This window comes from Rana temporaria, chromosome 10 (genome assembly GCF_905171775.1).
Source record: "Rana temporaria chromosome 10, aRanTem1.1, whole genome shotgun sequence".
In the NCBI taxonomy this organism is placed as follows: Eukaryota; Metazoa; Chordata; class Amphibia; order Anura; family Ranidae; genus Rana; species Rana temporaria.
This window is the reverse complement of record NC_053498.1, coordinates 71,093,527-71,118,386: the sequence shown is the minus strand read 5'-3', so window position 1 is coordinate 71,118,386 and position 24,860 is coordinate 71,093,527. Positions and strand designations below refer to the sequence as shown.

General features: G+C 46.3%; 2 protein-coding genes across 2 annotated transcripts in view; one reads left to right on the top strand and one right to left on the bottom strand.

Annotated features, from left to right (window-relative positions):
* Window positions 1–16,106: 16,106 nt before the first annotated feature.
* Window positions 16,107–16,633, top strand: LOC120916070 (V-type proton ATPase subunit F-like). Its single transcript, XM_040326905.1, has one exon. It carries the CDS (start codon window positions 16,167–16,169, stop codon window positions 16,530–16,532), a length of 366 nt encoding a protein of 121 aa, XP_040182839.1. The 5' UTR covers window positions 16,107–16,166; the 3' UTR covers window positions 16,533–16,633.
* Window positions 16,634–23,549: 6,916 nt separating this feature from the next.
* The window catches only part of CENATAC (centrosomal AT-AC splicing factor), a 41,311-nt gene continuing 40,000 nt past the window's right edge, over window positions 23,550–24,860 (bottom strand). Inside the window, exon 11 of the mRNA XM_040325425.1 lies at window positions 23,550–23,839. Coding sequence (XP_040181359.1) covers window positions 23,776–23,839 — 64 coding nt within the window. The 3' untranslated portion in view covers window positions 23,550–23,775. The remainder of the gene's footprint in view (window positions 23,840–24,860) is intronic.

The following is a 24,860-nucleotide window of genomic DNA, read 5'->3' as shown; positions in this document are numbered from 1 at the left end:
CTGGTCTGCAACTGCCATCATGCTTGCCCATATGATCAGTTATAACTCCGGCTGTTTGAGAGCATAAGTATGACAGTTATCATTACCAGCATACTGGGACTGTAGCTTTTCTGAAACTGTTAAAGGATTTAGTTCTGCAGAATGTTTAAAGTGCACATCTGATTTGGGGTGACAGTTTAGATGAATGGTGTTAAATTCATAAACTGAAAAGTAACACTTGCATTGCTTCACATCTCTCTCACAATGTACCACTTGGTAATGAGATTGTTTAACCACTTAATCCCCGGACCAATATGCTACTAAATGCCCAAAGGCGTTTTACAATTCGGCACTGCGTCGCTTTAACAGACAATTGCACGGTCGTGCGACATGGCTCCCAAACAAAATTTGCGCCTTTTCTTCCCACAAATAGAGCTTTTCTTTTGATGGTATTTGAGCGACATTTTTGAAAAAAACAAGATTTCTTTTTGCTTTTTGTTATAAGAAAAATCGAATGAACAAAATTTTAGGCCAAAATGTATTCAGCCACATGTCTTTAGTCAAAAAAAATCCCAATTTTAAAAAAAAATTGGCTACCTAGCGGCAACAGTGAAACTAATACAGCGATCAGAAAACCGATCGCTTAGTGACACTGGCAATAGGGGGTTTAAGGGTTAACTAGGGCGGTGATCAAGGGGTTAGGGGGGTATGGGGCTACCCTGGACCTAACATTAACTGCCTGTCACACTGACACTAAATGCAGTGATCAGTAAATATATGATCGGTGACACTGGGCTGGGGGGGTGATCAGAAGGGGTTGAGTGTGCCTATGTTTGTGTGTAGTGTTGGTGCCACTTACTGTGATGTCTTCTCTCCTCTCGTCGGATTAAAAATACCGCCGAGAGGAGAGCTGACATCACTTCCTCTGCCAGTGTTTACATTACACAGGCAGAGGAAGTCACATGGCGGGGGGTTGCCGCATTGGCTGGGAGCGATCACAAGGGGGCCGATAACAGCCGCCCCTTATCACGGATCGCTCCCGGAGGTAAGACGCCCGCCGCATTTAGCGGGGGGTCCCCGATTGGACCCCCGACCCGCAAGAAGGCAGGGACGTACATGTACGCCCATATGCCTGTACGTGCCATTCTGTGGATGTACATATACATGCGGTGGGCGTTAAGCAGTTAATAGATTAAAAATTGCCAGCTAGCAAAACCAAATTGGCCCAGTCTAAGGCCCCTTTCACACTGGCGGCTGGTCTGTTGCTGTTAAAAGCATGTTTTGTTGTTTTGAAATTCAGAGAATCCTTAGTGTTCACTTCCAGTTGTATATCGCAAGTGGCTGTGGTGTAACATTTCTTGCTATCTCTATTGGGGTACTGTGCATAATGTCTCGATAAACTTATGTTTGGTGAATTTTAGGTTTAGATCTGGACATATTGAAAGGAGAGAGACTAGTGACGCAAACATTTTAAATTGGTTGACAGAAACGGCTGTCATTATGCTCCCTGGTTGGACAGTATACCGAGAGGTCAACTAATCAGACTGCGACGAAATTGTACTGAAAAAAAAAAAAAATTTTGTACTCGCTGTAAAATCCTTTTTCTCTTTCGTCAATGGACGGACACAGCTTCCTTATACTCTTGACTGTAGGTTATGTGCCGTCTATAACCTGTCTATTAGGAGAGGACTAATCAGACACGTTAATGGTTAAAACATGTAAACTTTAGCAAAGGGGTCAGTCCCTCTGGTCATAACCCCCTCACACTGCCCTGAGAAACTCAATTCGTCAAAAAGCAGTACAAACTCAAAAGGAGGGGTGGGTGCTGTGTCCGGCCATGGACTTCAGAAATTATTTTTTTTATGCTGAGTACAAAAATCCAATTTTCTTTCGTCTGTGGACCGACACAGCTTCCTTATACTCTTGACAAGAAGGTCCTCCCGCATTGGCAGCCGCCAAGGCACATCCACCACCAGGCGTATTAGGTCAGCGTACCAAGGACACAGAGGGCAATTGGGATCCCTTAGGATTCCGCTCTGTGGAGCAGTTTCAGTGGGGGAAATGCATATATCGGCCGATAGTGGCCCCATGGGGACAGTAACTCGTCTGCCCAAGGATCTTTTGACCTGGCCACGAATCTCAACACCTTTCGATTGAGTCGAGAAGCCAGGAGATCCACGTCTGGCTCCCGCCTTTTCCTAAAATGGGGCAACACATCCGGGTGTAGTGACCATTCTCCTTGGTCCAGCGTCTGGCGACTTAGGTAGTCCGCTTGCCAGTTTTCTACACCCGGAATGTACACGGCAGATAGAGCCGACACGCTCCATTCTGCCCACCTCAGGATGTGAGCGACCTCCAAAGCTGCAGCCAAGCTTCTTGTTTCTCCCTGATGGTTGAGATACGCCACTGCTGAGCCGTTGTCCGACTGGATCCTGACTGGATGCTCCTGTAGGCTTCGCGACCATGCGGAGAGGCAGAGCCTGATCGCTCAGAGTTCCAGAATATTGATCGGCAGGCGAGATTATTCCTGTGTCCATCGACCCTGTGTCGATGGTCAGGCTGGCGTCTGTCGTGATCACCGTCCAGTGAAAGGGAAGGAATGACTTCCCGGCATAAGAGGGGGAGTTCTCAGCCACCAGACCAGGGAAGTCCTGACTAGTGGGCTCACCCGGATGGAGAGCAGCAAACACAGAGCGAACTGATTCCATCCTGAATTTCTGAACCCTTACAAAGGCATTAAGAGCCTTGAGGTTCAGGATTGGGCAGACTCCTTGCTTCTTCGGGACCACAAACAGATTCGAGTATAAACCCTGAAACCTTTCCCGTAGTGGCACAGGTATGATTACCCTGCAGCTCAACATGTCCTGCACTGCCCCAAACAGGATGTCCCGACAAGCTGGAAGGTTTGAGGGAAAGAATCTGTTTGGTGGACGAGAAAGAAACTCTATCTTGTACCCTGATGAAACCCCTTTGCAGATTACTGATCGGAAATCAGGGAGGTCCTCCGAGCCGCAAACTTGTGCAGACGTCCCCCCACCTGAGAGTTGGGCGGGGGCAAACCTTCATGCTGTCGCAGATTTGTTCGCGTTGGCTTGCGAACCCAGGGACGATTTTGGCCCCCAGCAGGCCCTATGTCGTGTCTGAGGATGCTTACCTGTGGGACCTGACTGACGAATGGGGGAGATGCCCACATTATTTATTATATTTATTTATATATATATATATATATATATATATATATATATATATATATATATATATATATATATATATATATATATATATATATATATATGCTCTCGAAGGAGTAAAGAACTGCCATACACTTAGGAACTGCAAAAAGTCCCCCTGCGGTCGTTCCCATTCCTTGTCTATGAACTTGTCAAAAAGGTCACATAAGGAAACACTTTAGCAGGGCAGGCCTGCTTGTGGGACCCAAAAAGGGACTGACCCCCTCAGCAGATGTCCCGGCAGTATCCTCTAGCTTAAGAGTGTCCGGCACTGCGGTGATAAGAGCTCCAACAAGTACCTTGTCTTGCGCTGACCCGGAGTCCTCGCTGTCCAAAAGGTCCTGGTCCGCATCCTCTGCTACCTCAAAACCAGGGCCCTGTGCCGCAGCCGGGCCCAAGTCGGAGCTATCCCCCAGGAGATGGTGGGGGGGAGGGGGTGTTTTTTTTTTTTAACCCGGCCACCCCTGGAGCAATGGGGTATGTCGTAGTCGACCCAGCGCGTAGCTAATGCTTGCTCACGCTCGATGGGGGGACTACAAGAATCTATATTATCTAACCCAGTGTTTCTCAACTCCAGTCCTCGGGGCGCACCAACAGGTCTTGTTTTCAGGCTTTCCATTATTGTGCACAGGTGATTTGATCAGTTTCACTGCCTTAGTAATTACCACAGCAGTTTGATCTGAGGGAAATCCTGAAAACATGACCTGTTGGTGCGCCCCGAGGACTGGAGTTGAGAAACACTGATCTAACCTGTCACCCAGCCGGCAGTTGATAGAAGATCTCAGGATCAAGAAAAAATTTAATAAATTGAAATCGTTAAGAATAAAAAAAGTTCTTCAGGACCAAGGGCCCATAAGGAAGCCAGGTCCTTCTCTACTAGGCAGAAAAAAACTGAGCTTGTAAGGGCAGTGTGAGGGGTTATGAGGGACTGCCCCGTGGGCGGGGCTGTTTCAGCTTTGCTAAAGTTTACATGTTTTAACCATTAACATGTCTGCCTAGTCCTCTCCTAATAGACTGATCATAACCCTACAGTGAAGAGTATAAGGAAGCTGTGTCCGTCCATAGACGAAAGAGAAATATGTATTTCTTAAACAAGCTTATTTGATTGGAGAGAGATTTGTACAAAAGTGGTTTCCTCATGGAGTTATTGAACAAAAAATTAATCCAGGATATGTAAAAATATTGTTCCATTAGTTATGGATTATAATATTCAGCATAAGCAGATAAGAGGGGATATGTAGAAAAAAATTGGAGCATTTTAAAAGCTGATCGACACCTTGGTAGTTTTTTGCCTGAGAAACCTAAATTCACATACCGAAGAGCTCCAACTCTCGGAGACCTCATCGCAAAAAAATGTACTGGATCCACCTGCTCAAAGGAATTTTTCCTTTTTTGAAGGAAAGGGATACTTCCCTTGTAAAGACTACTATACATGCAGACACACTAAAGAAAGTAAAAAAGTTTTTTTTTAGATCTACAGTAACTGGGAGAGAATATTTTATTGAAGATTTCATATAGTGTAAGACTTGTCTATCTTTTAGACTGTCCCTGTCGGATTCAATATATTGGGAGAACTATGGAAGAGAGTGAGAGAACATAATGTAAAAAAAATGTAACAAAATGTAAAAAATTGATTCACCGAACATAGTCTATCGAGATATTATGCCCAGAACCATAATAGAGACCCCTCTTCCTTATTGGTGTGGGGGATTGAAAAATATAAACCTCATTGGAGAGTGGATAATAAAATCATTAAATTGAGTCAGTCTGAATCCCGTTGGATACATGAGTCACTTACTTTAGCACCACTAGGACATAATGTGGAGTTCGATTTAAATTGCTGTATATCCAACTTTTGGATTTCTATTTTCTTTTTTCATCATAATTGCCTTTATATAGACATCCACTAGATGCCGCCACTGATCCTAAGGTTGTAGATGGGTTTTGTATTATATATGTCTACTAGATGGAGTGGGAGTGTCCCGTATTAGGAGAGATCCCTATAAGAATGTCAGTATGTTGATGATAAATATACTCCTTGATAAGGTCACGTGATCAGTGATGCAACGCGTCAGTAAAGAGCCGGGTGTCGTCACTTTCGGTCGCGGCTGAGACTGGAAGTCTCCACGTTTACTACGCTGTATTGTGCTTCTCTGAACTGTGAGTTACTACGTTTATTATAAAAAACGGAAAATTGTATACTCACCTTTCCGTAATTTTCCTTTCCTGACGCATCTTCATGGCAGCACACACTGGGTTGTGACTCCGCCCCCACAACCTGACAGGATTGGTTAGCTATAAATTTGAAGGGGAGACACCCGGCATTATTCTCCGTAAATATCATCATTGAACAGTAGGGTGGGCAGCTGTGTGCTGCCATGAAGATGCGTCAGGAAAGGAAAATCACGGAAAGGTGAGTATACAATTTTCCGTTTTCCTGACGCATTCATGGCAGCACACACTGGGAAATAACTCACCATTCGGGAGGGTTCAATGCAAAAGATTTTTATTCCCTAGAGAGCAGAAGAATTAGCCCTGATGACAGATCTGCCAAATTCGGCAGAAGCCAAGAGAGCGGCGTCCACCCTGTAGTGGGAGATAAAGCTATGCCTGGACGACCAGGTTGCTGCTCTGCAGATGGTTTCTGAAGAAACCCCACAATATGCTGCCCAAGAGGTTGCCACTGCCCTGGTTGAGTGAGCCTTGATGCCTTCCGGGATATCCAGTTGTTGAGTGGAATACGCTTTTTCAATAGCCTTGACTAGCCAAGAGGCGATGGTGTGGGAAGTGGCCGCCTGGCCTCGCCTGGCCCCGTGCGGTATAATCAAGAGGGCGTCTGTTGACCGAAGATGGGTAGTAACCGACAGATACTTGGAAATTGTAGACTTAATGTCCAAGGCATGAGGTTCGCCAGTCTCGTTAGAAAGGCATGGTAGGACGATGTCCTGGCCGTAGTGGAAGGCCGAAGTAACTTTGGGAAGGAAACGATCTGAAGGTCTCAGTATCACCCTGTCGGGCCGAAAAACCAGGTATGGTTTCTTAGACATGAGAGCTTGCAGCTCCGACACTCTCCTTGCCGAGGTGATGGCAATGAGGAAGGATAACTTCAAGGTCAGATCCCTTAGAGAAATCGAGTCGAGTGGGAAGAAGGGTGGATTGGAAAAAGCCTCGAGGACCACCGAAAGATCCCAGGCTGGGCGGTCTGATTTTTATGCATGCCCTTATAAACTGGATGATGAGAGGATGCAAGGCCCATCTGGTGCCAGTTTTGGCAGACAGAGCGGAGATCTGTACCTTTAGGGTGCTTGAATTTAGGCCTTTGTCGACTCCCGTTTGCAGGAATTCCAGGATCTGGTAAGGATCGGGAGAGATGGGATTCCAGCCTTTAAGTTGCGCCAACTGGGCGAATCTTTCCCAAACCCTGGAGTAAATGGTGTTTGTGGAGGCTTTTCTGGCTTGCATTAAAGTTGCTATAACCGCCTGGGAACATCCCTTTTCTCTTAGTCTAGCCCTCTCAACCTCCAGGCTGTCAGGTGGAGCCTGTCTGGGGCTGGATGGAGAAACCGACCTTGGTGTAGGAGATCCGCTGCAGCTGGTAGTGGATTGAGTCGGGTATTGAGCTGTAGGAGCTGGTAAACCACGGCCTCCTTGCCAGAATGGTAACTACTGTGATTACTGTGGCCAGATGACCTTCGGAGACGAGATAGAAACCTCGCTATTAGAGGAGTCGGGGAAAGATGTATCCAGTTGAAGTCCCATGGGTGAAGAAGGCAATCTGTCCCCTCTGCTGTCGGAAGGGTACTCTGGAAAGGAACCTTGAGCATTTGGCATTTGCGGGTGTTGCTGCCAGTCTATCTCCGGAACCCCCCATGTCTCCGCAGAATGGAGAACTCCCGGGGATTCAGCGACCACTGTCGTTTTGGACAGAAGTTCCCTGCTCAGGAAGTCCGGCTAGCGTGTTCTGTGCTGCTGGAACATAGACTGCTTTCAGGTCCAGAAGATGTACCTGTGACCATTCCATTATGGGGTGAACTTCTTCTAGAAGAGTGTGGCTCCGGGTACCCGCCCTGGCCTCTGGATGTAGGCCACCGCTACCCTCTGTGTCCATCCGAATTAGGACGCTTCTTCCCCTGTAGAAGAGGCCAAAGCTAAGAGGGCCTGAATGCCGCTCGGAGCTCCAGTAATATTCGAGACTGTCCCCCGAGCCGGGAAGTGCCAGTGACCCTGGGCTGTCTGATCCAGGTATGAGCCCCCCAACCTTTCTCGCTGGCATCTGATGTCACTAGTTTCTGGTTTTGGAGGGGCTATGAGCCTGAATCTTCTGAGGTTGGGAGGGCAAGTCCACCACAAAAGAGAGTGCCTTACATGCTGGGGATGCTGATGGGTTGGTGCATCGAGGTTCCCGTCCCATTGTCTGAGAAAGGTGTTCTGCAAGGTTCTCATGTGCCATTGGGACCATTGTACCATGGGTATGGTATGATGGACATCGAGCCCAGCATACTGAGCAGGCTCTGGATGACGTGAGACTGGAGGACAATAGATTCCGAACTTTCCGTACTAAGGGGCTCCACCTTCTCTAAGGGCAGTTGTACTCTGTTCTGTTTGGTACCAATTCTGCCCCCAGGAATACCATAGACTGTGATGGCTGAAGGCTGCTCTTCCGCCAGTTGATTACCAGCCGAACTTCTGGAGGGACGAGATTAGGATCTCCCGCTGGAGGAGTAGAGTCTCCCGACTTGCTGCTAAGAGCAGGATATTGTCCAGGTAATGATGTACCCGCAGCCCCTTTTCCCTGAGGAATGCTATGAGAGGGAGAAGGACCTTTGTAAATGTCCTGGGAGCTGAAGAGATCCGAATGGTAGACATCGGAACTGGTAGTGATGTTGGCCGATGGAGAAGCGCAGAAACTTCTGGAATGCGGGGTGAATGGCACATGAAGGTAGGCGTCTGATAAGTCGATCGACAGCATCCAATCTCCGAGATTCACCTGCCATGAGAATGGACTGGAGACTCTCCATCTTGAAGGCTTCTATTTGAAATCCTTCTGTTGAGCCTCTTGAGGTCCAGCACGGGCCGTAGATCCCCTGACTTCTTCCGTACTAAAAAGAGAGGGGAATAAAATCCCCTGCCTCTTTGGTGCGAAGGAACCTCCACGATAGCTTCCTTCTGGAGTAGTTCTAGGATGTATTGAATGAGGAAGCTTCCTTTTGTCTAGGAAGATGGTATTTTTGGTAGGTTGGAAAGTAGCGTGAGGCAATGCCCCCATAAAGTTCCATCTGTGGCCATGTCTTATTGTGGAAAGAGTCCATGGTCCTTTATGTGTTCCGACCATATTTGTGCGAAACTGCTGAGCCAGGCGCCCACCTGAGCTGGGTGGACAGGGCAATACTTCAAAAGGACTTTTGCTGATCCCCTGTAGTAATGGCCTTGGGACTTCTGACCCCTCGCAAAGGGAGGGCGAGTAGGTCTCCAATCCCTTCTGAATCTCCTTGCCGGGGCGATAGGATCTGGCTTCCCTGTATCTTTCAGGCAGATTACGCCTGAAGTAGGACCTTCTGAGGCTTGGGGCCTCCTGTCGGAGGGGAATAAGCCCCGACTTTCCTCCAGTGACCTTGGAGATTGCCGAGTCCAATTTCGTGCCGAACAGGCTTGTGCCATCATACGGAATCTTGCACCAGTTGGATTTTGAAGACGTGTCAGCGACCCAAGGCTTCAGGCCATAAGCTCTGCGGGCCATAACTGAGGCCAACAGGACCTAGCCGAAGAACGAATGACATCCACCGAGGCCCCTGCCACAAAGTCACCGCTAGCCTGATCTCCTGCAAGGAGGACATTATGTCCCCCCGGTCAGTACCTTCTAGGAGAGCCCTCTCAGCGCTGGCTGCCCATACGGAAATGGCCTTGGCGACAGCTGCTGTGGCAATAGCTGGTCTACATGCTCCCCCTGCCGTGGAGTATGCTTTCTTCAACTCCAGGTCGATCTTGCGGTCGAGAACGTCCCGGAACGAGACTGCGTTCCTCTATTGGCAAAGTGACGTGCCTGGCAAGCCGCATAAGAGATGAATCCACAACGGGAGCGTTAATGAGGGAAGCGATCTTAGATTCCTTCAGAGGATACAATTTAGCAAGCTTGTTGACAGACCGGGCCGCTTGTCCGGTTTTTCCCACTCCTCCTTAATGAGGTCTTCCAATTCCTCAATGAAGGGAAACAGTTCTGGATCCCTCCTTAACTCGGGGAAGTATTTCCCAACCTTCGGTGGTTCCGACACAGGTTCCTCCCAACCTATTGTCTCCTTAACCGAGCGGGCAAAAGGTTCGAACCAGGGCCAAAGTCAAATCCGGACACGAGCTCTCGATCCTCATGATCGGAATGAGCCTCTGTTAGCTGAGAAATAAGGGGCCAGCAGCGGATGAAGAGCCTGGGATGGGCTCATCACAGGCCAGAGGATGTGCGGTCCAGATTGATTCCTGTGTTGGCTCCTCAATGTGGTGTCGGGAAGAGAGATCTGTAGCCATCCTGGCGTCCGTCTCCTTTTCTCTAGTTGCTTCATTAAAGCAAGTACGACATGCTAGCTTTCCTGGCAAAGCAGTAGCACCGCACACCCAGCAAGCGTTTGCTGCAGGACGGGTATGGTAGCGTTGGCGGTGACATGAGGGAGAGCGTCCGCGATGAGAACCGACTGTGACGGGAGCGGCTGCGGCGTGATCGGCTATGCCTTGATCGATGGTAGCGGGAGGAAGATCTTGACCGACTTTTACGGGACCTCCTGCTTGATGCATGCCTGGACCTCTCCCTGCGCCGTGGGCTTGCGTCTCTTGGCCTGATGGGACTGCAACAAAAAGGCAGTGTTTAGCGGCCGGCTCTCTTTTTGTCTCTTCTCTACTTACCTAGTAACATGATGGCCTCCATACCTCGTTTGCTGTAGTGGTCTGCGAGGGCAGTGGGGCTCCATGAGAAGTGCAGAAAGCAGCAGAATATGGTGAAAAACAAGTCAAAACAAAAAACAGAGGGGAGAGCCTAGAAGGGGAGAGGCAGATAAATACCTGGGAAAAAATCCCGGTGGGATTGAGTAAAGCAGCAGCCTAGGGAGGAAAAAGAAATTTAGTGCCTTTTTAAATTCGGCGCTGATGACGCGCAGTAGCGTCCCGCGCGTCCCGGCGCCATCTTGGATGAGGGCGAGGAGACCGCCGACATCATCATTCTGCTGCGCGCATGCGCATTACGCTCGTTTAGAGACTGTACAAGGGGGACTTCCAAACAGGAGAGGCTGAACCTGCTGGGGCTATAGCGGTAGGAGACAAGCTGTACGTCCACGTCCTGTCAGGTGAGGATAAAAAAAGAGAATAATGCCGGGTGTCTCCCTTCAAATTTATAGCTAACCAATCCTGTCAGGTTTGTGGGGGCGGAGTCACAACCCAGTGTGTTGCTGCCATGAATGCGTCAGGAAAAAAAAAATCTGGAAATACTACACCATGGAGCCCCCCCCTTCTTTTATTACATGTTGATCTCTATGAATGATTGGGAGATTGATTCCTCTGTGGGTGTTTTCTTATCGTGGATGTCCTGGAAACCAATTGATTGTTGTGGAACCAGTACTCTATCTACAGAGAGGCTTGTTTTTGACCTGTATGAGGTGAGAGGTTGGGGAAAACCATTAGCGCACATCGGATGGTGGAAATTTATTGGACTTTTGGCACTTGCACTTTATTTGATGAACTTTTTTGCACGATTGACATATATTAATATATATTGTGGCGCAATTTGCATTTTTGAATGGGACTTCTTTCTTTCTTCACAAAATCCCTGGAAGTATTATCGATGCCACTGTTATTTGCACACTTTTTTTTATGAAGATTGCACAGGTTTTTGTACTGTATGCACTTTCATTTTTACATGAGATATATACACGTCATGTTTTTTATTTTTATTCTATAAAGAACACTAGTCTGTATTTCATAATTTAGTAAGTGCCACATTACTCTATTTTATATATCTTTAGTGTGGGAACACCATTATCTTGGCAGCTACCTATTAGTCTTTTTATAATTTTGGTTTGCGCATTGGTACCCCCCATTTCCAACTATCATTTTGAGTCTCCCTAAAATTGGAGCACATATATAGCAGATGAATAGATTAAAGGGGTAGTAAACCCTTATATAGTCGCAGTGCGGTGACTGGTCTCAGGTGATGCACAGAGATTAAACTAATCCTCATACATAAGTTGTACCTGCAGTCTACATCTGTTGAAAGTGCTGAATTCATAAAGCTTGGAGAGCTGTAAAAAAAAAAAAAATACGGAGAGCTGAAGTTACACTTGGCAGCGCTCAGTGAGGAGAGTTCTGAGAGCTGATTGGAGGGAAGTGACACACCCCCTCCACACAGGAACAGAGCTGAAGCTGTCAATCTGCTGGGCGCACACTCCCCTGTTGCCGTTTTTATCTTGGTGTCAGGAAAACTTGTCAGAAGCGATTCATGCAGAAAACAGGAATGCAGCAGCAGACAGAAATGACAGTTGGTGTACTTAATTGAGAGTACATCCTATGGGGGGGGGGGGGGGGTGCTTTGTTCATATTTCCTGTCTGAGGTTTACAATCACTTTAAGGGCAGGTTTGGAGGGAGGGAGCCCACCCCTCAGAGGTATAAGGATGCACGGAACACCCAGCACGGGCATGATAGCAGCTTAAGGTATCCTGGTGTGCGCCAGTGTTCCATCAGATTTGCAACTCCATCAAAACTTGTAACAGAAGTGACGTTCCGTTACGGCCATCTTGGTACACCTCAGCCACACTAAGTCTACAGTCTGAAGTCGCCAAGCGGACATCTTTTTACACCCACTGAAATCTTGCATTTCACACTTATTTTTACCACTAAACTGAGCTTATATCATGAAATACAGTATTTAGAAAAAAAAAAGAATACAGTATTTAGAAATCCGTGACACTGTTTTGATGTTGAATTTTTAAAGCGGCAGTGTTCTGTCAGATCAGCAAATGTGTGAGATAAGCAGGCTTGCCGCTACTTTTAAAATTCAACATCAATACACTGTCACGGACTTCTAAATCCTGTATTTCACGATATAAGCGCAGTTTAGTGAAAAAAATACTTTACTTTTCAGTTGAACTTTTAACCACTTCAGCCTCCGAACCATTTGGCTGCCCAAAGACCAGACCACTTTTTACAATTTGGCACTGCGCTGCTTTAACTGGTAATTTGGTTGTCATGCAATGTTGTACCCAAATGAAATTTGCATATTCCCCCCCCCCCCCCCCCACAAATAGAGCCTCTGCGTTTTTTAAATTCTTTGCGAAATAAACGTAAAAAGACTGAAAATTTGGAAAAGAAAATTAATTTTTTTCTACTTTTTGTTATAAGAAATATCCAATAGACTGAATTTTAATCATACATTTAGCCCAAAATGTATTCAGCCACATGTTTGGTAAAAAAAAAAAGTCAATAAGCGTACCGTATTTTCCGGCGTATAAGACGACTTTCTAGATGCAAAAAAATGCATCCAAAGTCGGGGGTCGTCTTATACGCCGGTGACAGTCTCCGTGCTGCGAGCGTCAATGATTTAAAAGCCGCTCCTCCTCAGAGTGTCCTGTGATAGGCGGAACACAAATCTTCCCAGCAGCGCCTCTGTTCTATGTTCCTCCTATCACAGATGCCTTCTCATCCTCGGACGAGATGAGAAGACGTCCGTGATAGGCGGAACACAGAACAGAGGCGCTGCTGGGAAAATTTGTGTTCCGCCTATCACAGGACAATCTGAGGAGAAGGCGCGGCTTTCAAATCATTGACGCTCGCAGCACGGAGACTGTCACGGCCTGGTAGTCGATACAGAAAACCGTGAGTGATTGCACTGTTCGTACAGTGGGGGGCAAGTTCAGGCACAGTGGGGGGCAAGTTCAGGCACAGTGGGGGGCAAGTTCAGGCACAGTGGGGGGCAAGTTCAGGCACAGTGGGGGGCAAGTTCAGGCACAGTGGGGGCAAGTTCAGGCACAGTGGGGGGCAAGTTCAGGCACAGTGGGGGCATGTAATGTAATGGCACAGTGAGATTTGAAAAAGCCTGTTTCTGTCAGCGGTTCTGGCTACCCCTCAGCGTCCAGAAAGACTAGTAGGAAGGGCTTATATGGCGAGTATATCCCGAAACCAACATTGTTCCTGGAAAATTAGGAGGTCGTCTTATACTCAGGAAAATACGGTATATTTATTGGTTTGTGCAAAAGTTATAGCGTCTACAAACTACGGTACATTTTCTAAAATTTACGCAGCTTTTCATTTATGACTGCCTATCTCTTTTCTTGATGTGCTAAAATATCAGGGCAGTACAAAAAAAAGACCCCATTTTGAAAAGAAGACACCCCAAGGAAATTGCTGAGAGGCATGTTAAGCTAATTGAATATTTTTTTTTTTTGTCCCAAGTGATTGAAAAATGAAAAAAATAAAAAAAAAAACCCGAAAACCAATCGCCGACTTTAGGATTTCTAAGGGCATACATTTTGATTTTACTCCTCACTACCTATCAGTATCGAAGGCCATAAAACCCCCAGAAATGACCCAATTTTGGAAAGTAGACACCCCAAGCTATTTGCTGAGAGGCATGTTGACTCCATGGAATATTTTATGTTTTGCCACAAGTTGCAGGAATATTATTATTTTATTTTTTTCTCCAGTCATCTTCCAGGACGGCAGACCTGAGATGATGGGTCCCACCTGACAGGGAACACAATCAACAACAGTTTAAAAGGCCCCTCTGTCTCTCAGTTATTGATTGCGTTTCCCACAGGATGGCAGCGAAACAATTTATTTTTTTCTATTTTTTTTAAGACCAAGGTCTGGGACCAACATCTTCCCCCCCCCCCTAGAATGTCAGACCAAGTGCAGCCAGTGGGGGCTGCAGGGTCCAACAGAGCTTTTTCTCTTTTCAAGGGGCATCTCCCTTTCCATACATTCTCAGGGGGAGTACACGATCAGTGTTTCAAGAACCCCCACCTGATAAACTTGTGGTACTGGACACGGTGAGGGTGTCCTTAACCCAGTGTTTCTCAATTCCAGTCCTCAGGCCCCCCCAACAGGTCAGGTTTTCAGGATTTCCATTATTTTGCACAGGTGATTTGATCAGTTTCACTGCCTTAGTAATCACCACAGCCTTTTCATCTGAGGGAAATACTGAAAACCTGACCTGTTGGGGGTGCCTGAGGACTGGAATTGAGAAACACTGCCTTAACCCCAGGGACCTTTCTTCCCACTACCTGACAGTGGTGGGTGGGAAGAGGAGCCACTGGTATATCCCTCTAGGGAGATGCAGAAGTTTCTTCCGGTGCGCAGGGGTTCAGGCATGGATCCCGAGTCAGGATGGCCCGGCGGAGCCATGGAATCCCCTTCCTTTGCCACCTTTTGCCGTTGGGTGCCCAGTGCGCATGTCCAGAGGCTGATGGCGTGCCGGAGTGAAGTCATTTCCGGTGCGCTGGGCTTCGGCAAAATGGCGGTGGACGAGCGCATACAAAAGCGGGAACAGAGCGGGGGTCCACGGTCCTGTGTCAATCAGATCCACCCCAAGTGATCCTACCCGGTCGGGTGGGCCGGCCTGAGTGGAATGGAGGAGGACGGACCAATTCTGGCAGCGTCAGAGGTCACCACAGGGGGGGGGTGAGTGATCCGGCTGGTGGGGGGAGAGTTGTTTTGGGGTAGCCCTATTTCCCTCTCCCCTACAGGACAACCAATGGGTAATGGCTTATACAGGGTCTATTTGTTATTTTACAGAGACTGAATGCCCTGCCCAGAGGATGACCAGTAGGTCTAGGTCCAAAGCCACTAGTAAATCTAAGCGTTGTGGGATTTGTAATGTAAAAAACTCCCACAGGAACACGCAAAACCCTTTTGCTTTAGATGCATCTATAAATTAGCTGGCAAGGAGACAGTGCAGGCTATGAAGGAGTGCCAAGCACTACAGTCTGAGATGCTAGCCACCCTTCAGAGCTGCAGTTGAGCCCCCTTAGGTAGAGAAAGCTCCCCCTCTCTGGAGGGAACCTCGGCAAGTAATACAGGGGAGATCCCAGGGACCGGCGCTCGGTTACTCCAAGGAAGAGGTAGAGGCCTTGGACCAGAGCTCTCAAGAGGAAGGAGAGGATTCTGACCAGGATAGTCTTTGTGAGGCTAGATCTGGGGGACATCTCTTCCCAGCCAAAGACATGGAGGGTCTCCTCAAGGCAATCTATGCCTCTGAGGATAGATATTCAGTTATCATCCACTCAGGTCTCAGCACAGGATAGAGTATACAGGGGACTTGGCAATCCTCAGGCCAAATCTTTCCCAGTACACCAATCTCTTAACCACTTAACCCCCGTCCATATTGTTGGTCAAAGACCAGAGCAATTTTTGCGATTCGGCACTGCGCCGCTTTAACTGACAATTGCGCGGTCGTGCGACGTGGCTCCCAAACAAAATTGGCGTCCTTTTTTCCCACAAATAGAGCTTTCTTTTGGTGATATTTGATCACCTCTGCGGTTTTTAGTTTTTGCGCTATAAACAAAAATATAGCGACAATTTTGAAAAAAAAATTATATTTTTTTGCTATAATACATATCCCCCAAAAATATATAAAAAAACATTTTTTTTTTCCTCAGTTTAGGCCGATATGTATTCTTCTACATATTTTTCGTTAAAAAAAATCGCAATAAGCGTTTATTGATTGGTTTGTGCAAAAGTTATAGCGTTTACAAAATAGGGGGTATTTTTGTGGAATTTTTATTAATGTGTTTTTTTTTATTTTTATACTAGTAATGGCGGCGATCAGCGATTTTTTTTCGGTACTGCCACATTATGGCGGACACTTTTGACACCATTGGCATTTTTATAGCGATCAGTGCTATAAAAATGCATTGGATTAGACATGACACTCCTCGGCTCCGAGGACAGAGGCGGGTGGTGTGTATTCAGCTGACAGCGGACTGATCATGGCGGGTATGGCCCGGGGAAAGCTGATCGATGTGATCAGGGACGAGGACACTTGTACCGGCTTCTTACTGGGAGGGGTCGGAGAGCTGAACAAGAACCGGAAACTGAATTTCCTGGTGGTGGAGAAGGAGACGAGTGTGACGGAGATAGAGGAGACCTTCCGGGGTTTTCTGCAGCGTGATGATATTGGAATCATATTGATCAATCAGTTCATTGCTGAGATGATTCGCCATGCCATCGATGCCCACAATCTCTCCATTCCAGCCGTGCTTGAAATTCCTTTGAAAGAGCACCCATACGATGCCAGCAAGGACTCCATACTGCGGAGAGCTAAGGGCATGTTCACTGCTGAGGACCTGCGATAATTGCTCATCGTCTGGAGGTTCCTGTTCTGGGTGTTGTGTAACTCTTGCAATTCCAGAATTGCACTGTATGTCAGTGACCTGTTAATAGTGGAAACTGTCTGTATGTGTTGTATTTTTTTCTTTTTGCCCATATAATTTAACTAAAAAAAAAAAAAAAAAAATGCATTGAATTACTATAAAAATGCCACTGGCAGTGAAGGGGTTAACACTAGTGGGTGGGGAAGGGGTTAGGTATGTTCCCTGGGTGTGTTCTAACTGTAGGGGGGGTGGCTTCACTAGGGGAAATGACCGATCTTCTGTTCATACATTGTATGAACAGAAGATCAGCATCTCTCTCTTTGACAGGACCGGGAGCTGTGTAACGAGCGATCGCGTGTGCCCAGTGGCGATCGTGCCTGCCGGGCACACGCACGGGTGTCGTATAGCTACGGGCTCTCGCGCAGGGGAGCCAACCTGCTGCCGTAAAATGATGGCGGCAGGTCGGCAAGTAGTTAAAGACACTTTTTTGTACCAGCGTCTGGCCTTACGGGCAACTAGGTGCAGCGCCAACAACTGGTCATTGAGGTCCACCCCTCCCATATTTTAGTTATATTTGTGGACACAGCAGGGGTTTCTCCACAACACCAGTCGCCGTAGGAATTTGGACCGTTGTGTCTGCGTGAAGGGAGGACAGACCAAAAACATTCTTATTATCCCTCTACTTCACAGCAAGCAAATTATTACACTACAACAGGCTCTCTCCCCTAGACTAAGACAGGAGTCTACAAGCTGCTGGGGGTAAGCCCCGGCGATTAGATCGCACGGTGCCACATGCGCCAATCTGATGATCAAACAAGTGACTAAAAAGTGTCACACTCGTGTAATAATTGTCCAAATACAAAAGGTACCCCTTTCCGAATAAGGGTGACACCAACTCCCACGCTATTTTACCAGCGCTCCCTATGTAATCTGGGCAGTTCTCTGGCTCTATGTGACTGTCTTTTCCCTCGTAAACCATAGAACTATATTTATAGCCTGTTGCCCGGTCATAGAGCTTATACATCTTGACCCCATAGCTGGCACGCTTGCTGGGAAGATAATGTTTGAAAGACAAGTGGCCAGAAAACGTAATCGGGGACTCATCAATGTAGATCAGCAGTAAACGAGGCTAACAAGGACAACTGGGGATTAGCGGCGATGAATTGACCAGCATACAAATTGCTTTGGTCCACAATAGATCTATAGAGATCTTCAATGAAAAACGTCAAATAAAAATCAAGTGACGTAAAATCAACTGTTCCCACCTTAATTCCGGGTTGGCCAGTGAATGGGGGAAGTACAGGTGCCGCAGAAGTGGTGGGCTCCCAATTAGGATTAGCAAATTCTGCAGGACTGGCACTATGGGCCTGTCTTTGTCTTCTCGGTGGCAGCGGGATGCTAGATGTGCTAGCCACCTCACCAGCTTGAACTGCACTTATGGGACTCACCACATGATACTGCAGTGATGGATGTACGACCAGGGTGTACTAGGCCGCTGGTGCTTGCCAGTTCACCAGAAGGATGAGCGGCACTAGTCCTGCTTTGCTCCATACGAGAGCCCTGTGGTTCTTGCACCTCAACAACAGCAGAACGGGGTCGGGTACACCTGAACTTGGCAGGGACCACAACTCCGTCGTCAGAGCTATCTGTCAGGGAGACGCTGCCGTCTACAGGATCATATTCTGAGCCTGAATCTGACAGATGAGCGACTTCCTCTTCACTATCCGTCATGCTCAGAAACATGTAGGCCTCTTCGCTACTGTACCTTCGATTTGCCATTTTGGTCTCTAAATTTACTGGTACAGTAGTGATACTCAGAGGAAATAAAGGTCCTTGACTGTCAGCAACTGTATCAAACGCTCCCAAAAAAAAACCTGTTAGCGATCGCAGGGATCAGGCCTGACTCTGCGAACACTGCATTTATGTGTTTAGTGTTTTGTAAGTGACATTGATCGATCAATCCTCCACTTAGCTGGGCTGGGCGGAGGGGCAAAAACGCAGGGGCTAGCAGGTATCTGCACTGATCCCGCTAACTATGCATTTTTGGGAACCCTAAACTGCTGGGGACACTAGTATAGATCAGATATTGATCTGTTCAGATACTATACTACTAAGGGAGGTGAATGGTGCGTGTTAGCACTACTGGCACTAATCTAAGACCCTAAAACCTAACTGACATCACCCGCCGGGCGATCAGGGGGTTAAACCTTTATTGGGTAATAAACCGCGGGTTCCCTGACACTATAAAAAACAAAACGAACTAACCAGCGTCACCCGTAACACTTAAATGGTGATCACTGGTGACAGGGTGAAAGGGTTAACAAGGGGCAATCAGGGGGTTAAAACCTTTATTAGGTAATATATGGAGGTACCTGACGCTATAAAAACCTGACGGTGAACCTAAATAACCAACTAGCATCACCCGTGACACTTATACGGTGATCACTGGTGACAGGGAGTGAAAGGATTAACTAGGGGGCAATCAGGGGGTTAAAACCTTTTTAGGTAATATATGGGGGTACCTGACGCTATAAAAACCTGACGGTGAACCTAAATAACTAACTGGCTAACTAGTGTCAGAAAAATTATCTATTAGCAAAACTGGTGACGGGGGTGAAAGGGTTAACTGGGGGCAATCAAGGGGTTAAACCTTTATTGGGGGGGACCCAAGACCTTACAGGGCCTACCACTAATTAGCCTAACACTTTTTACAGTCACAAATGACACAGATGCAGTGATCAGTAAAAAAAAATGAACTGCTATTGGTGTCACTGTGAAAGGGGGTGCGCGGGTTAACTGGGGGGTGATTTGTGTGTTAGTGTAGTGTTGTGCAACTGTGAGACGTCTTCTCTCTTCGGCTCCCAAACAAAAAAGGAAGTACGAGGAGAGATGACCTCACTTCCTCCGTCTGTGTTTACACTTCACAGAGGAAGCAGCTCATTCGTCAGGAGCAATTAATGAAACATTGGCCTCCCCCTCAGGACGGATCGCTCTTGTAATTATGCGGACCACCGCAGGAGCGTGCGATCATGCCCCCCGCCCGCTGGGAGGGAGGGACATACAGGTATGCCCTTTTGCCTGCCAGTGGCATTCTGCCGACATATATATGGTCGTGCGGCGGTCGGCAAGTGAGTAAATAAGTCCCAGTGTTATTCAATTTAAATGACTGTATGCTTCCAGCCCCAACTAAGAAATACCCCAAAGAGTGGGTGCAATTTTGAGCTGCTGGAACTCTGAAACAGATGCTTAGTTTGGACAGGTACCTGCTCCCACTTTCGCTCTGGTCACCTAGGCGAATCAAGCAGAACTTCTCTCCCCCCTCTCTCCCTGCAATTTTCTGGGACACGTCCCAGGTCCCAGAAGATTGCCTGGACACTGAGGAGGTGCAGCGTGACTCATGCATGTGCAGTGTGCACTCGGCGGTGAAGCCGCAAGCTGTCACAGCCTGGTGCCCACACTTGTAATGCGAGGGTGAGAAGTGAGGGTTCAGGCGGCTGAACCCTGGGACAGGTGAGTGTGTGTTTAATAAAATATTATTTCTTCTCACAATGTTTGCAAATTGCAGCTTTGCCCTCAGCAAAAATTGCACTGTGGAAATGTTTCCAAGCTCCAGATGTTGGTCTCAACATTTTAATCAGAGGGCGAAAGCAAAAAAACTATTTACCGACCATGCTATGGGAAAATATGCTGTGATGTGGAAAACATTAATAGGAATTTGTCAAATGTACCCTCTTACCTGTCAAAGTGGTTGTAAAGGCAGAAGTTTTTTTTTTTTTTATCTTTATGCATTAAAGTGGTTGTAAAGTAATTTTTTTTCTTTTTTATCTGAATGCATTTAGACAAAAAGCCTTCTGTGTGCAGAAGCCCCCCTAGTATTTACCTGAGCCCCAGTGATGTCCATGGGTGTCTCGGCTGTCCAGGACTGATGTTGTGGGGGCACTCAACAGGTGGGAGGGCCCAGGAGCACAAAAGAGGAGGCTCTTGGCTGCCCTGTGCAAAATCACTGCACAGAGCAATTATGTATAACATGTAGGTTATTTTTATAGAAAAAAAATTTGACTTTACAATCACTTTAGGGCCTGAGAGGACAAACTATCTACTGCAGGGATATGCAATTAGCGGACCTCCAGCTATTGCAAAACTACAAGTCCAATCATGCCTCTGTCTCTGGGTGTCATGTTTGTGGCTGTCAGAGTCTTGCTATGCCTCATGGGACTTGTAGTTCTGCAACAGATGGAGGTCTGCTAATTGATTGTTGGGATACAGTAGACCAGGGATATGCAAACTAAACTGGCGCCTGTCCCCTAGTGGCAGCAATGCAGATTTTTCTTGTTTGAGAACTACATTACATTCCAGGATTTGCTTGTCTGACTTCAGCTGAGCCTACAGGAAGTTGCAATAATTTAACATAAAATCTCAGAAGTCTTTCATATTATATGGTTTGAATACCATAATATAGACATATTACTTATCTTTGCATTGAACCAAACCAATAAGAGGTATAGAGGAGCTCACATAAGTGGGCCATATAAGGAACTTGGTGTTGAGTTATTCACTTTAAGGTCATCACAGAGGACAAGGGGGAGCTCTTTACATCTGGAGATTAATCTCTTTACATCGGAAGGAAAGATTCATCCGATCTGCCGATTTTCGGATCGTTAGTACAATGCTTTCGACGGCTGATTCCGAATTTTCGGACCACAAAAACTGATGTGCAGGCTATACATTTTTTTGTCGTATGTGAACACAATGTCCGATTTCGTTTAATAAGTACAGTTTTTGTCCGAAAAAAATTATAAGCGCAAGACTACGCATGCTCAATAACGAGAGAAAACATACAAAACAATTTGACACATTACATTACTTCTGAAGTTGAATTTGGTCGTATGAGAAGCTTCGTATGTTGTGTTACCTCTTCACTTTCGATATGCAACAAAAAACTTGTCCGATAATCTGATCGTGTGTACCCGGATTTAGAGATGTGGAATATACACTCCCTCAAGAGCTGGTTCTGTAACATATTCCACCCCCCCCCCCACTTTTTTTTTTGTCCAGCAAAAAAACAGCTTTGGAAAAAAAACAAAAAAAAAAACATTTTTTTCCCCCCTGGCCTCCCATCTCTAGATGGACCTTCTAATCCTGGGATAACCCAATTGTAGATGCCTTCAGAAAGCATAGAACGAACACCCCTGGAGCAGATATGGTAGTCTGAGCTGGGGTAACCATGCCTTCTGTACTGTATCTATGGGCATGTTGCAGTGGAGCAGCCAAGTTCAGGGTATGAGGTAAGGCCTCAGGTACTCATAACCCAGACAGCCAGTCAGTAAGATTTAGATGGCTGGAAGTGACCTAAGCCACTGTAGATGGGCAGTATATACTATTTATTAAAGGTATTTGTATAGCACCGACAATTTACGCAGCACTTTACATATATATTGTACATTTATATCAGTTCCTGCCCTCAAAGGATCTTATAATCTAAAGTCTCCAACTCAAATTCATACATATACATACGAAGGACAATTTATACAGAAGCCAATTAACCTACCAGCCTGTCTTAGGAGCAGATGCAGACTGGAGATCAAAGTTTCTTGTGGCCCTTTGCAAAGCAAGAACAGCTTCTACGGTGCTGAATGACAGAAAAGAGAACATGTGTGACACTCCACGCAACCGATATTGTCAGCACTCAGGCCTTCAGCATTAACCTCTTCAGTAAAACCAATGGAAAGTGAGAAATTCAAAAGGCAAGCAGCAGTACAAACAATGCACTCTAAGAGCTTAGCCCAGTTGGTCCACTTACAGCATTAGACTGAGTTCACACTATTGCGAATTGAATGTGGGTTTTCTCTGCGTCCAATTTGCATGTCAGGAGAGTGGGACCGGCTCTCTATGGAGCCACTTCACACATCTCCGGGGTGGCCGTGGAGCTCACAGCAGAATAGTCCTGTGCGTCTTTAGCTTAGTTTTAGGTCTGAATTCAGGCAAATATTTGGACCTGAAACAGGGACGCACCGGACCCCCTGCTGTGCCCCGTGGCCGTACATAGTGTGAACCCATCATAAGTTGCAACGACCGCCATTTTATTCTCTAGGGTTTCTGAGATATATATATTTCATGCTCGTGCACGCGTCATCAGGAAATAATGATGCACGCACAAGCGTGAAATGCATAAAACATGAGGCTTGACATGCTTGATGCAGGAGCTCTCCGCCCCCAGTGAGACAGCCGAGACGCACGCCGCGCTTCTCATTTCACACACCAGTGACAGACCAGCCTCTGCCTCCTCTCATAGCTGCGCTGTAACCTGCTATAAGTGCTTTTAAAAGACTGTATTACATCATCTATGCCTTTCTGTGGCTCATTTATGCTGGAGCCAAACTTTGCAGATCGATCGGAAGGGATCTGCGGATAAATACACAAGAGTTCATTTTGATTGAGGATTATATCATCTCATACCATTAATGATTGGAGTGAAGCCTGGGCTAATTCCTGAAAGCAGTGAGAAATGCTTGTGTGAGGCTTGAAGGAGCATAGCCCATGGAGGAAGGATTCCTTTCATTTGTACATGCCTGGTGGTCACTTTATGGCCAAAGATATCTGGTGAATACAATTATATGTCACTTCGGGTGAAGCACTATTTACAAGGATTGAAGCACGTTGCACTTTAGGAAGCACAGTGTTTGAGTTTATATAGAAGACTCAAACTATTATATTGTTTTTTTTATATATCTCTCAGACAATTTTGCCTTTATTTTTGGCTTTTGACACTTATGCACTTTAATATTGAATTTAGCACATGTTCTAATTGCGCCCTTAACTATTCATTTATGCCTTATTAGTTTTCACGAATTTTTGGTGCTGCATTAGAATATTTTATTGGCGCCGGTTCTCATTTTTCTTTTTATCAAATAAATATTTACATGCAGGAGAGAAATGCCAGAATTGGCCTGGGCTAAAATTGGTTAAACATCTTATGTGAAAAAAATTAAATACCCAGTATCTAGAAAATAAAGCATTTATCAAGCTTACTTTTTCACAAATTGTACAGACACAAGACAAGAAAATAAATGTAAGGATCTACTGGAAAATTCAGATGTCGGCACTGGATTTTGTAACACTTTAAATTAAAGGATGCAAACTGCATTGTAAAAATACTTCTAATATCCACATAACATTTACAATTAAATACAGGTCACACAGTATCAAATAAGAAGTGCCTTGAAATTTACATATCTTCATTGCGTTTCCTTTTTGTCCCAGTATTGCTAGACTCGTGTCTGTATTGATGCCTGGGAGACAGAAAAAAGTCAGAGATATGGAGTTAAAGATCATAACAAAAGATCTCAAAATAATTGTGGTTTTTACTCTGCTTCACGTATAGGCTCACAATATTCTCTATGGAACATGGATGATTTTCAGCTAGCTTCTGTGTGGCAGAAAACCAAGAGCAATATATGGTTGGATTGCCTAAAAATGCTTATTACCTGGCTGTGCTAAAGATTAGCATGCAAACCAGTGCAGTGAGCAAAACATGAAAATTACACCTTTCATTAAATTGGAACTAAACACTGCAGTCCAACACCAATCTGAAAGTATATATGCCATAAACTATGAAGAAATGCTGGAAACATAATGGGCCAGATTCAAGAAGCAATTGCGCCTGTGTAACCATAGGTTACACAGCGCAATTGCTTACTTGCTCCGGCGTAGCGAATGCTCCCGATTCAGGAACATCGCTACGCCGACTGCAGCCTAAAATCTGCGTGGCATAAGGCTCTTATGCCACGCAGATTTTAGGCTGCATTCTTGCGTTGGCCGCTAGGGGGCGCTCCCATTGTGATCTGTGTATAGTATGCAAATTGCATACTTACGCCGATTCACAATGTTGCGCGGGCCCTGCGTACGCAAATTACGTAGTTTGCATACGTCGGGTTTCGCGTAAGGTTACACATCCTAATAGCAGGCGCAGCCAATGCTATAGGATACCCACGTTCCCGCGTCGCGATATTTAAAATCTACGTCGTTTGCGTAAGTGAATCGTGAATGGCGCTGGACGCCATTCACGTTCACTTTGAAGCAAATGACGTCCTTGCAACGTCATTTTCCGCAATGCACGTCGGGAAAGTTTCCCGACGGAGCATGCGCTCTACGCTCGGCGCGGGAGCGCGCCTAATTTAAATGATTCCCGCCCCCGGCGGGATCATTTACATTGCGCGCACTTACGCCGGGCAATTTTGCCGGCGCGCCCTCACAATTTATGGAGCTACTGCTCCGTGAATCGAGGGCAGCGCAAAATATTTGCGGGGGCGC